Below are 13,696 nucleotides of genomic sequence, written 5' to 3' on the forward strand. Positions count from 1 at the left end.
TTTTTCCCTTGTTTGAATTCTCAAAAATCTTACTCAAAGCAATAGGAAAAGATTCACTACAGCATTTCCCAGTAAAACTTAATCCACAAAAAATACGGACTCTCAGATTAATTCAAAGGGTTTTACTGTTGTATTTTAAAAATTTCACAATCTCATTATAAGACTATCACATGGTGAGTCTGGAGATTAGCATGAAGATGGAAGCCCAGTGCATGAACTCCCTTTAAGACTGGGATATCAAATGAATCTCTTTTAACCAGACTGATACTACTAGCAAAAGTCTATACAACATTTATTTTAATTAAAAATTCAGCCTGGCTAAGTTTTCTAGGCCTTAACCTGATGCTGTGAGGCTCTGATATGTTTCTTCCAAAACAAATAGAAACCATGTTAAGGCTTCTTAGCAGTAGTCATATTTTCAGAGAATCTGACTATATGTTTATTAGTGAAATAATTATAAGTCATCATTTCATTTTTTTAAACAAATGAGATAACTCATTGTAGTGAAAAAGAATATTAGTTTGTATTTGAGTTTAGGTATAGCACCATCCTAGATTTGAATAAACAATAGGATTGACTTATTACCTAAGAAAAGAACAACAAATCAATAGATCATCATATCCAAATAGCAGAAATTTAAAAGGGTAAGTTTTACTGTATTCTAAAAGTATGTGTTTATTTCTAATGTTTAAAATAAAAACCACCTGGAATAAAAATGTCTTAATTGGGATGACATTAGGGAAGGAAAGAAGGAAAATAGCTAAGCAAAAACAAAAATACGATTTTTAAATTTCTGATCAAATAAATAAGATAGAAATCTGCATAAAAGTAAGAGGGAATTTACATTATTACATTGCTTTTTTCCATAATAATCATGGTGGTTGTTCAATGGGCCCACTGGCACAAATCCAACAATGTGGACTTTTCTTCACCAAGGCTGATTTGGCTACCACCCCTGGTGACTGTCAAACCTGCCAAAAGTAGAGGCCAACACTGAGCTCCCAACACAGCAATGCTCCTTAGGGGACCAGTTAGAGCTAGCTGTGATTGTCCTCACAGGGATAGATGCATATTCTAGACATGGATTTGCTATTCTACCAAAAGTTCTTCTGGTAGATAAAATATAGTTAATATATAGCATGAAGAACTACACATAAGTTAGAAGAGAAACAGCTGATGGACCTAACGCAATGAGTGAATTAGATGAACATAGAGAAAATATTCACACAATTCTTGTAAAATACTGAGGCTATAAAAGTAAAGGGAAAATGATTTTTCAAAGAACCTGCCTTGAGTTACTGTCCAGGCCTAAATGTTCCAAAGGTGGCTTAAAACATTTGATAAACTCAAAGTACAGCCAGGTTGTGTAGTCCTTAAATTTTTGTTTCTTTATAGTTCTTCTTTAACAGCTTTTATATTTTTTAAATGGCATGAAATATTAATACTATGAGTTAGTAGATATAAAATACTGAAGAGAATGTACCTATTGACATTTCCTGGAAATCCTATATACAACTGCAAAATAACTATTAAAGAAATGAATTGATTAATCGGAGCCAATGCCAAAGCTAAAATAGCCAAAATATCTATGGTCAGCAAGGAGATACATACATAAGAAATAATAAGCAAAGAGATATCCATACTACTCACAGGAAGTCCCTGTTTTCCTGGTGACCCAACTTTTCCAGTGTTTCCTGACAGGCCATCTGCTCCATGGTATCCTTGTATGCCTTTTGGTCCAGGTGGGCCTTGAAGTCCCTTGATAATTAAAAATTATTTGGATTGTAGATATGCTGAAAAGATGTTAAGATGACAAACACTTTTTTATTTATTGAGTTGGGGAAGTTAACATTTTCATATTCTGTTTTAGGACAAATTTTCCTGTTTCCTGGATTCTTTAACAATTTACTATTTGGATTCAACAGATAACTTTAAAAGTTTAAAAGTCTTTAAAAGTTCCCCAGACAAAAACGCCAAGATAATCAGCAATTTACTGTGTAACTTTATGGGCCTTAGTGTAATTCCCTGCTATTTCTCGTTGAGTCAACCAATACTTTATATAACTGTGGAGAAAAGGTCAGCTATATGCACCTGTCAGCTTAGGATACAGGCTATCATTTCCCATTTGCCAAACCTTGTAATGTGTTATTTTCCCAATAAATAAATTATGGCTTTTTAGCTGCCACTTTGAATCAAATAATTATATGACTGAAGCAAGGTCTGAACATTTTGTTTCTACCCTTGGGCAACTGAATTTTATATGCAAGGATCTCAGATCTGAGTGTGCTTATAATTTACATTCATTTTCTCTTTTTTTTTTTCAAACCAACAGAGGTCACCCAAAGCAGTCATCTAATCTTTGGCTAGGAGAAATCAGTAGAAGTCTTTGCTAAACAGCCAGTCTATATATATGTGCCTGGCTAGAAGAGGAAACTGAGGGCGAGGTAAAAATTGCTCTTTGTCATTGATGAAAAGATTAACATTTTTTAAAGCCTTTTTATTTGACTAGAGAACGAGAGGCTGAGTCCTCTAATTAAAATCTAGCTCATGTCATTTTAATTATGCTTGAAGATCTCTGACCTTTGTCACCATTCATGTTATGATTCTAAGTTCCCTTCCCTGTTTTTCAGTGGTTCAGTCAGAAGCATGAGTCCATAGGGAGGGCTTCATAATAGAGAGGGCTTCAGGAAAATAGCATCCTCCAACTGCAGGGACTTACATTTAAACAGTAAGTTTGGTTTTAAGTTAATGGTCATATTTTGTTCCCTCCGTGTTCCAGCATGGGTTTAAGTTTTTTAAAAAAGACAATCTGATTTACCCAACATGATGACATAATTGGCCCCAAACTCTTCTGCTTGCTAAAGTTGCCAGTTCCATTTAGAAAAGCAAGAAAGATAAAAGAGTCCTGTTACTTACAGGAATCCCAGGTTTCCCAGAAGGACCAGGAGCTCCTTTTTTCCCCTTATGACCCTAAAAATGGAAAGGACAGTTGTCAATGGACTACAATAAACTTACTTAAACTGAAGCCATAGAAAAGAACACTGAGACCTGGATGCTGCAGCAAGAACTAGCACAAACTAGTTGTAAATCATGGGGATTGCCATTTAATTTTCCTGGGAGTCAACTTCTTTATCTAAAAATGAGAAACTTTGACAAGATCGTCTAGGAATTTCCTTGCAGCTCTAAATTATATGATTTAAGAATTTAAATCATACTTCTAAAAGGAACTGAATAGATTATTTAATAAATGTCCCTATTTCAGGAAGGGCCTTGATCTCTTTTTGAAAATGGCTACATACTTACTTAATTCGTAAACATTTATTGAGTATCATGTATCAGGGACTCTGTTACGTGCTTGGAAGGCAAAGGCAAAGTTCCTCCTTGCAAGGCACTTACAGTGTGGTAAGAGGAACATGAACTGACAGCCTAAAATGTGCTTCTCTGGAAGAACAGAGAAGAGCATACTTGTGATTCAAGGAAAAGATATTTATTTCCCACGGAACTGTTTGTTTTTCCATGTGTGAGATGTTTTAAGTCATAATTGCTTCAGCAGTAATGGGTCTGCCAGGATAGTTAAGTACTTTGCTCTTACAAATCATGCCATTGTTCTGATGATATTCTAAAAGTATTTAAAGAAGAAAATGTGGAAAAGAGTGATTTGGTTCACAAATAAGAAAAACAATCATATTGTCATTACCAGACACATTTCTCAGAAATCATCAGAAGTTCTCATAAACAGGATAATCCCACTAAAATAGGATGTTAAGTTATTTAATTTTGAAGACAAATTGTGCTAAAGATTCAGTTTAACAACAATAACAAAGAAACAACTTTAAGACATATTATGTTTTTTGGCAATGAGCTTAAACATTTTATGAAGAAATAGTATATGTTGTCACAGAGAAAAAGAGGATCTTCTCTAAGAGTTAAAAATCCAACATTTTTAGGATTTGATAATAGAAAGATATAAGGATTGTGGGTTGTACTTCCAACTTTGAAAACTATTGTACTTGTCTTAGAAGTCACTAATGCAAAATGTTTCTAAAGATGAGGAAATCAGAAAGTGGGACAGTTGGTGACCCAGGTTTAATTAAAGTATACACATTTCTAGAGCATACAATCCCTATAAGTAAAGTATGTCTTTCCTAACACAATGAAAAAGCAAAATAAACAAAGACTACTTTAAATATTGGGAAAAAGTTGTAATTTCAGTCATCTTAAATAATACTTATTAAATAGCATATGAATCATGATAATATGCAATTATGTTAATCAGTGTGTGTATTTTTTTCCTTTACAGTATTTCTTTTTATGCAAAGAGATATATCTGTTCTATACTTTTGATTTTCAAAATTGACTTTTCCTTGGCTTATGAATTTCAAAATAGTCCAACAAAACTCATAATGGAGGTAACAGTTTGAAAAAAATATATTTTCACTTTCAAAATCATGTTTTTTAAACACAAAAGCCTGACTCCTAAATATTAAAAGCCTATCTTTAAGTTAAAAACCAAGGTTTGTTATAAAGGACTCAAATAATAAAATTTATGCTGTAAAGAATAGATTTAAAATAATAACGTAACCGTTTTTCTCACATAAGGGAATAAATATCCTCAAGTCAGGGAAAGAAAAGAAGAAGTAAAAGAGAAGCAAGACTGTTAGATGCTGATAGCGATCTCTGAAAAGAACCCTTTGCCCCTCATCCTGTCCTTGAGCCTTTCTTTCCCCCCTCTTTTTTTTTTTTGAGACAGAGTCTTACTCTGATACCCAGGCTGGAGTGCAGTGGCATGATCTCGGCTCACGGCAACCTCCACCTCCCAGGTTTAAATGATTCTCCTGCCTCAGTTTTCCAAGTGGCTGGGATCACAGGCATGTGCCATCACACATGGCTAATTTTTGTATTTTTAGTAGAGACAGAATTTTGCCATATTGGCCAGACTGGTCTCAAACTCCTGACCTCGGGTGATCTGCCTACCTTGGCCTCTCAAAGTGCTGGAATTACAGGTGTGAGCTACCATGCCCTGCCTGCTCTTGAGTCTTTCTTAGGGTAGATAGAAACACTAGTGCTCTCAGATAAGTTTGGGGATCTGGGCGCAAAGGTGATGCCTAGGAAGACTAAAATCCTCATTGAGAAGTCCACATAAAGTATACTGAGTGTCATAATTAGAGTAAAAATCTCTGCATGAGATGTCTAGAACAATGGGCTTAAGAATGCCTTTCTGAGTCCTCCAAGAAGCCTGTATGGTGTGGGGAGCAGAGAATGTTATTTATATGTGACCAAGAACAGAAGAAGATGGCCCTGAAAGGCCTGAGGAAGTCTTGTACCTAAGATGAGAAAATAGCTGCACATGCCAGTGTAGGTCAAAGTACTTCTGCCAGGAGGGCCAAGGTAGATGCCAACACGGTGTGATGATAGCAATTGTGGGCCAAAAGGGATGAAGTGCATTTCAGGGGACACTAGTGTGAACAGATGATGACTGAAAACTGAACTTATTTTCCACCCACCTTCCCTACTAACTGTAACTCCAAATTTGGGAAGAGAGTGAATGGAGAAAACTCTAATCAAATGTAGGATATTTGAGTGAATGGAGTTAAAGGCAGTCAGTGGATTAGATATACAGTACATATAAAATTGTGCTTTCTTTCTTGCCTGGGTAACACTAAAAAATATGTATAGTGGCCCATTTGAAATTGGATCCATTTTAAAAGGCTTCCGTTTGTTGAGACTATACTGGCTCACAGACTACTAGAGAAAGTAATCTAATTCTTTTGATAAGGGAAATATTTTTTAATATGCAATGTCAATCCAAACCCTTGTTATTTTTTGTTTAAATGAGGCTGAAGGACAGTTAGCTAGATACTTCACTAGTTCTAACACTCTTTGAGAAGGCAGCTTTATAAAGCAAAAATAGATTTAGAAAGTTAAGCAAAAATGATTCTCTCTTTTTTAATCCAAGAAATTTCAATTCATTGAAATCTGGAATTTTGTTTTGGAGAAAAAAGGTTTTGGCCTGAGTCTCGGTCTTTGAGAGTCATTATAGGACAGTTCGCTCACATTTGCATTAAAAATCTTTTTGGCCGGGCGCGGTGGCTCACGCCTGTAATCCCAGCACTTTGGGAGGCCGAGGCGGGTGGATCACGAGGTCAAGAGATCGAGACCATCCTGGTCAACAAGATGAAACCCCGTCTCTACTAAAAATACAAAAAATTAGCTGGGCACGGTGGCGCGTGCCTGTAATCCCAGCTACTCAGGAGGCTGAGGCAGGAGAATTTCCTGAACCCGGGAGGCGGAGGTTGCGGTGAGCCGAGATCGCGCCATTGCACTCCAGCCTGGGTAACAAGAGCGAAACTCCGTCTCAAAAAAAAAAAAAAAAAAAAAAAAATTTTTTTTTAAATATAGTGGTTCTGCAATTGGTTTTGACTTCCTCTAACTTTTTCTTTACAGCTGCCCAGTCTTATGTCCAATGAATGAATTGAATGGTTAAGTTAAATTAATCATATTTTAATTTTTAAAAGATTACAAGTAATAGGCTTCTGCATAATAACAGGAGCTAGGAAATAAAGTTTCTAGTATTGCTTCTGTTGCTAAATGGTTCTGTGATTTTAGGTAACTCATAATCTCTCTGGGATTTAAATTTCTTCATCTGAAAATTGAGAGGGTTATCCAGATGATTTTAAAGGGCCATTTCCAAATTTAAAAATTAAATTTAAAGCTTTGCAAAAACAAGATGACAGCAACTGGACAGGACCCACCTGGCCACTGAAGGTGTCCCTGGTGAATAATACACAGTCAGTCGTTATTCTTGTAGCAATTAATACTTTTTTAAATTCTAAGAGGCTTTTTAATGTGTCCTTGGGTTGTATGCCAGTATTTCCCAAAGTAGGAAAAAACTAGCTCGCCTGGATTATACCGAAATTAAACTATGGCTTCTTAGCATCTTTCAGCTCCAATATGCAGAGCTGACCATGTAGGCTAGAGAGGCAGTTGACTAGTAAGGGTATTTGATATTCAGTAGCATAATTTTAACATATGCTAATAAGCATCAGAAAATGTCTCATTCCTGAGATCTCTCAAGATGGAAAAAGAAAACCTGTAAATATGAAAGTATTAATTGTAAAAAAGTAGACATTTTAGGATCAAATACTGGCTAGCACTTGCATTCTTAGGCACTTATTGCAAATATAAGGAGGATGACAGCAGTAGCAGTGTTCCAGGTTTCCAATGTTTTCCATGACTTTTTCCAATTTGGATATTAAAAATTCTAAGTGAATGAGTTAACTATCTTCTTTCTCTGCTTTTGTTCTTGTTTAGGATTATCTTTGATAGGATATTTTTATTTATTAATATTATTTATTAGAGAACCTAACAGAAAGTGACTGAATAGATGCCAAGGCTATTCAAAATGGGTTCTAGGTAAGTGAATGCTTATTTAACATAATTGATTCAACCCCATTTTATTACTTACTCTCATAAGTGGAAAACACAAGTATGGGTGAAGACTGCTTAACAAATCAGGAGAAACACAATCTCAAATTCGCCACTTTTTATCCATTCTCATCTAATTTATTATTAACTCTAGAGTGCATTTTCTTAAGAATTTAATTTGAAATCAATAGCATGTGAAGTCAGAATGCCTGAAAAACAGGGCAGCAATGAACTGAAGGTGCACATGACAAAGCCGCTTGCTATGTAAGATTGAGGAAATGTCTATCTGGCCACATGGAAAGAGAAGACTAAATTCAGTAAACCAACAGATTTTTAGTTTGCTTGATAGATACTTGATTTCCCTTATGAAAAAACATCTTTTAAACCAATTATGAGTCTGTGTCACATAGTTAAACAACTTTTTCCACTCTTATGACGATGATTCTTTACTTGGTTGAACTTTAGTCAGGCTTCTGAACCTTCTAGGCCCTCCATGTACTTCCTTGTAAAATCCAGTTTTAGCAACAAACTCTGCCAAGTCAGGTTAGCAAGAACCTTCACTCTTGATATCTGATCACTCTTGATATTTGATATCTAATTGGATTCCTCATCTTCTACCATCCCCCAGCTGATGTCTGATTATCCCGCAGTTGAAGTCTGATGAACTTGGCCTGTCTTCAGCAAAAATCTTGTTAGATTGGTTTAACCAAAATTCCCCTTGGCCCTGGTGTTTCCTCTTAAGTAATTTTCCATTCACTCATACTCAATCTCTTCCTTTGTTATGAATTCCTACTTGCCCATGTTATATTTGGAGCTGAGTCTAATCTCTCTTCCCCACTGCAAAATCCCATTGCAGTGGGCACTATACCTATGGCAATGGTCGTAAACAAAGTCTTCGTTACCATGCTTTAACAATTATCATTTAATGATTTTTTTCTTTAATACTTTCTACAACAATCATATAGGTTTGACTGATTATGTTTCTTTACCTTATAATATTAGTTTTAAGGCTTGTTGTTATTTCTGTTTGAAACCTCAAGAACATATTATTAATTTGAGACAACTTAGGCAATTTTCACAAAGCCAGAAGAGGCTTCTGGTAAAGAAAAATTTGGATAATAGTCAAAACAAAGGACTCAATCAATAATTTTGTATTAACATAATTATTGAAAAACACCTTATTTAGAGACCTACAGTGATCCATATTCTACAGTGATAAATGATAATTTGAATTATAATAAATAGCAACTTCTTGTGTTCCTGCTTTCAAAAACTGCTGACTATAAATCTCAAATTGTCTTAAATGATTTAAACTTACTTCAGATCCTTTCTCTCCTTTTAGTCCTTGTTCACCCTGGTCACCTGGCTCGCCCTTTAGTAGAAACCAAAATAAAAATCACATATGAAGCAGAGACCAAATAAGTTATATTAATGTTAATTTTTAGAAATAATGTTTTCAAAACATACTGGGGGTCCTTGTTGTCCAGTGGCACCTCTTAGTCCTGGCACACCCACATGTCCCTAGAAATAGAAAAGGTTACATTATTAGAGTAAGTAGAGACATGTGATTTAAGATAATAGGATACTATTACTTAAAATGGTAGCAAAGTGTTGCAAAGCTCAATTTTAATGTCATATAGGTTATGATTCTTCTTGGAAATAGAAAAGAACGTAATAGCTGTTGGATATTATGGTGACCAAGAACAAGTTAGGGTTTTCTTTCTTTCTTCTTCTTCTTCTTTTAAAATGTGAATTAATGTAGCAGATTGAATGGTAGCCTCCCAAATATGTGTCTACGTCCTAATCCACAGAACCTGTGAATGTGATCTTGTTTGGAGAAAGGGTCTTTGTAGATGTCATTAAGTTAAGGATCTCAAGATAAGATTATCCTGGATTATGCACGTGGGCTCTAAATCCATTTAAAAGCACACAGAGGTAGACTGACACGGACAACAGAGGAGAAGGCCAGGTGAAGACAGAGGCAGAGATTGGAGAGATGCAGTCATAGGAATGCTGACAGCCACCAGAAACTGGAGAAGGCAGAGTGTGGCCCTACAGCCTCTAGAGGGAATGTGGCCCTGTTGGTCCCTTGATTTTGGATTTCTGGTTTCTAGAACTGAGAAAACTACATTTCAGTTGTAAGCCACCCATTTTGTGGTAATTTGTCATAGCAGCCTCGGGAAACTAATAGAGTCAATAACCAAAGGAACAGAGTTTGAGAATACATTTCTTTTTCAACTTCTTCCTCCTCTGAAAGTGTACTATAGTCTCCATTCTACTTAGCTGAAACTAAGTTCACAGCTATTTGGATGGTAGATTTACTGCGCTGAAGACTGGGAGCAGTTACTTGATATAATACCAAGAAACACCACATGACTCTGACATTCGGCAATCTGTCATCACCTTAGTTCTCCTAAGATGGAATGCTGACCTACCACATTTCCCTTTTCAAGTGTGTAAACAGAAACTAGCAACAACCCAGAAGTGTGTTCAGATGAAAGTTATGCAGGAAGAATTCTGCGTGTAATCTTTTTTATCCCCTTTCCTGCTGTTCTACTCAATCAGATTTCTTCCTTCCTATTTTCTGTATATTACAGAAAGAATGCCCTATGAAAGAGTTATCAGTCCCATCTCCTGGGCTAGAAGATGAGATTGCATACATGGGCTTACAACATTTATTCTTACGGAAAGGTCAATTGAAGTCTTCTGTTTGTATTCCGAGGCAAATGTTTAGAGTTTAAGTTTCAACTTCCTGATAAAGGAAATGAAACCTGTTTAAGGAAGTGAACAGTGGCAGGCCGGGCGTGGTGGCTCATGCCTGTAATCCTAGCACTTTGGGATGCCGAGGCGGGCAGATCACGAGGTCAAAGATCAAGACCATGCTGCCAACACGGTGAAACTCTATCTCTACTAAAAATAAAAAAAATTAGCTGGGCATGGTGGCATGCACCTGTAGTCCTAGCTACTCAGGAGGCCGAGGCAGGAGAATCGCTTGAACCTGGGAGGTGGAGGTTGCAGTGAGCCGAGATCGCGCCACTGAATGTCAGCCTGATGACAGAGGGAGACTCCCTCTCAAAAAAAAAAAAAAAAAAAAAGTGAACAGTGGCAAGAGAGAAAGGCTAGTCTGGAAAGGTTCTATAAGCTTCTATATAGCACATGGCCACACTAAAGGGAAAACCATGATCACACATGACCCTTAGCAAAACATGAGCAGAGCCAGCAATAAACAGAATCTGCTCAATCAAGAGAGAGTGTGGTACAAGTAAATATGACTACTTGAAGGTCACTTATCAAACAGGATTCAGGAAAGCAGTGGCTGGTGAAAAGCTGGAGCTGAAGTGAGAGTGAGAATATGAGCAAACTACGAAACTCCGAACTATCATGCCAAATTATGGCTTTTCCACCATTCCTATATGTAGTTTTGCAGAAATATTTTCAGAATGATCATAGAATAACCAACTGCCTCTCCTGGCTTTGTGAAGTATGAATGTAAATCTCACCAAGATAAACCTGCATTCTAAGGGCTTCATTACTGTTACTTTGGTCCATTCTATCCCTCCGAAAATTGACTATGACCATTCTTCTGTAACGGTAAAAATTAAATATGCCATAGTAAATATTATTACAAAATTGTGCAGGAGAGGTTATGGAAAGTGATGGAATTTGTCAGATAATATTAGTGGTGGAATGAGTTGAATGGCCAAAGGAACTTACAGAAGATTTTATAAGGGAAGTGATAAGTTCAATCTTGAAGAATGAGTTACTGAGGACATTCTGGCAGAGGGAATAGCATGGGAAATAAAGGGATGCATCTGACAGAACATGTTAGGTAGAAAACAGATCTGAGAGAGCTATAACTGGGGACAGGGGGTCTAACTGGAAATCTACTGAAATAATTTTGGCAAAAAATGATGAGAGCCTGAACTAAAGTAGGACAAAGTAGCTAGATTCCAGAAACATTTAAGAGTCAAAAGAAGTCGTTGACTGAATGTGAGAGATGAGTACGGGTATGGGGAAGAAAAAGATTGATAGAGATAGAGTGAGTGAGAGAGAGACAGAGACAGAGAGAGGGAAAAAGAGGATTCATCTATTGGCCTGGACACCTGAATGACTGGATATTACCCACTGAAATAAGGATATAACAAGAGTAGGATCAGATCAGTTTTGGAAAGGATGAGGTATTATGGTTTGGCATATACTGAGTTTGAGATGCCTGTGATGATGTCCAATAGCTATTTAGATATGCATGTCAGATGCTAAGGAGTGAAGGCCTAGTTGGGATTTAGTTATTTCATTGTGTGTAAAAATTCTATGACCATTGCCAAACCTAAATAAAAAGAACTTTGAGCTGTAACATAATTTATTCAAGGTTTTTCTGGGACTTCTTCTCTCTTAAGTTTAGCTTGAGTTAATCTTGGATATTTATGTTTCCATTTATATCTTTAAATAAAATGTTTCCATTTATAGCTTTAAAAAGTGGCTGTTGCCAGGATAACACATTTATTCCCTCCATGTCCTCTGGCTCTCTCAAGCCTCAAATAAATTTATCTTGATCTGTGTGATGTATAGTTTTAGTTTGTAGGATGACAGCTATAATTGTTTTTCCTTTTATGAAATAACATGAAATAGCTTTATAAATTTTAAAGCTAAAATTCACTATGTCTATTCTTATACTGATCAAATGTTCTTATTCTATATATATATATATATATATATATATATATATATATATATATATAGTCCATGGGGGCAGAGATTGTATCTGGAATGTCCAGTGTAATCTTCATGGCCCCTAGCTCTTCTCCTGACCCATGGCAGACACTCAAATATAAGCTTAATGACCAGAGACAAGTTTTTAGAAAGGTTATCATACATAACACATAAAGTGTGTCACTGCAAACAAGTATGCATTAATAATAATGAGCACAACTCTTGATTTTTGTCATTCTAAGTTTCTTCAAGGGGAAAAAAGAACAAAGGTTGGTGAGAAGAATTTAAAAATGTCTAATAGTTAACAACCAAACAGAAGCAAAATATGCATTATTCATTCCATTTCTTTTCTTCTACAGGATAATCATGAGTTCACCACGATTGTAAAGATGTTTGTGACTATAAACGGGTTTTTGTAAAAGCCAGGTGATTATTCAGTAATACAAGAGAATAAAATATTGATATATTTTGTAATATGGATGAACTTTTAATACATTATGCGAAGTGAAAGAAACCAGACACAAAGGGATATATGTTGTATGATTCGATTTATATGAAATATCCAGAATATGCAAATGCAGAGAAAAAAAGAAAAGTGGTTCCCAGAAACTGGGAGGAATAGGGAGTGATTGGTTAATGGGTAGGGGCTTCCTTTTGGAAGTGGTGAAAATGTTTGGAACTAGACAGTGGTGATGGTTGCACATGATGGGGTTCAAGACACACTACCAAAATATGACATCCTGGAATACTGAATATTTTAAGCTGCAAGAATCTGAGGAATGGTATGTGCAGAAAGGACTTTCTTACCTTCCCTTGATGCAGATCATAAGACCCTCATGTGAGAGGTGCCCTCCCTATACCTGGAGGAAAGGAGCATCTTTATCTCCAAAAAGAAGGAACACAGAGAATAATTTGAAGGAATAGTTTACTAACTTTAGCCCATAACTTTGGCCTATCACATTCTTCTAAGACTTCTTCATCAAACCTAGCATAAAAACACTCAGTTTAACTGTTTCTTTGGGGCTTTATTTCTTTATGAAGGCTCCCACATTGCATAAAACTTATATAAAATAAATCTGTATGCTTTTCTCTTGTTAATCTGTCTTTTGTTATAAAGTCCCCAGCCAAGAATTCAGAAGAGTAGAAGAAAAAGTTGTTTTTCCTCCCCTGTACACAACAATGTGAATGTACTAAATGTCACTGAATTGTAAAGTTTAAAATAGTTAAAATGGTAATTTTTATGTTACATGTATTTATATCATAATAAAGAAGCTTGGTGATAATGCTAACCATCAGTTAAGAAAAGTGAAATCATAACATATACAATATCCATAAAGAAAAGCAAACATTTAAAAATATCCTCTGAAGCTAAAACAAGATAACCTAATTCTAGATAAAGCATGGTTTCTCTGTATAAATCAAACTTTTGCTTGGAGAAAACTTGGCCTGGGAGAAAGGTGGATATTTCATGATTCTGAGGTATCTAAGCAATAAGGTAGCATGGTTGTGTGGCACAAGATGGCTAACTGTTTAGCAAAGAATCATCAATAAATAAAATGAT

At 35.9% G+C, this 13,696-nt stretch overlaps 1 protein-coding gene across 1 annotated transcript in view; it reads right to left on the minus strand.

The window, feature by feature from the left end:
* Window positions 1-13,696, minus strand: part of COL24A1 (collagen type XXIV alpha 1 chain) — a 390,193-nt gene that overhangs the window by 82,206 nt on the left and 294,291 nt on the right. The window contains exons 44-47 of the mRNA XM_064372593.1: window positions 8,893-8,946; window positions 8,744-8,797; window positions 2,917-2,970; window positions 1,651-1,758 (exon numbers count right to left, since the gene is read on the minus strand). Coding sequence (XP_064228663.1) covers window positions 1,651-1,758; window positions 2,917-2,970; window positions 8,744-8,797; window positions 8,893-8,946 — 270 coding nt within the window. The remainder of the gene's footprint in view (window positions 1-1,650; window positions 1,759-2,916; window positions 2,971-8,743; window positions 8,798-8,892; window positions 8,947-13,696) is intronic.

The sequence above is a fragment of the Aotus nancymaae genome, unplaced genomic scaffold, assembly GCF_030222135.1.
Source record: "Aotus nancymaae isolate 86718 unplaced genomic scaffold, 86718_ANA_hifiasm-v0.15.2.pri h1tg000007l, whole genome shotgun sequence".
Taxonomy (NCBI): Eukaryota; Metazoa; Chordata; class Mammalia; order Primates; family Aotidae; genus Aotus; species Aotus nancymaae.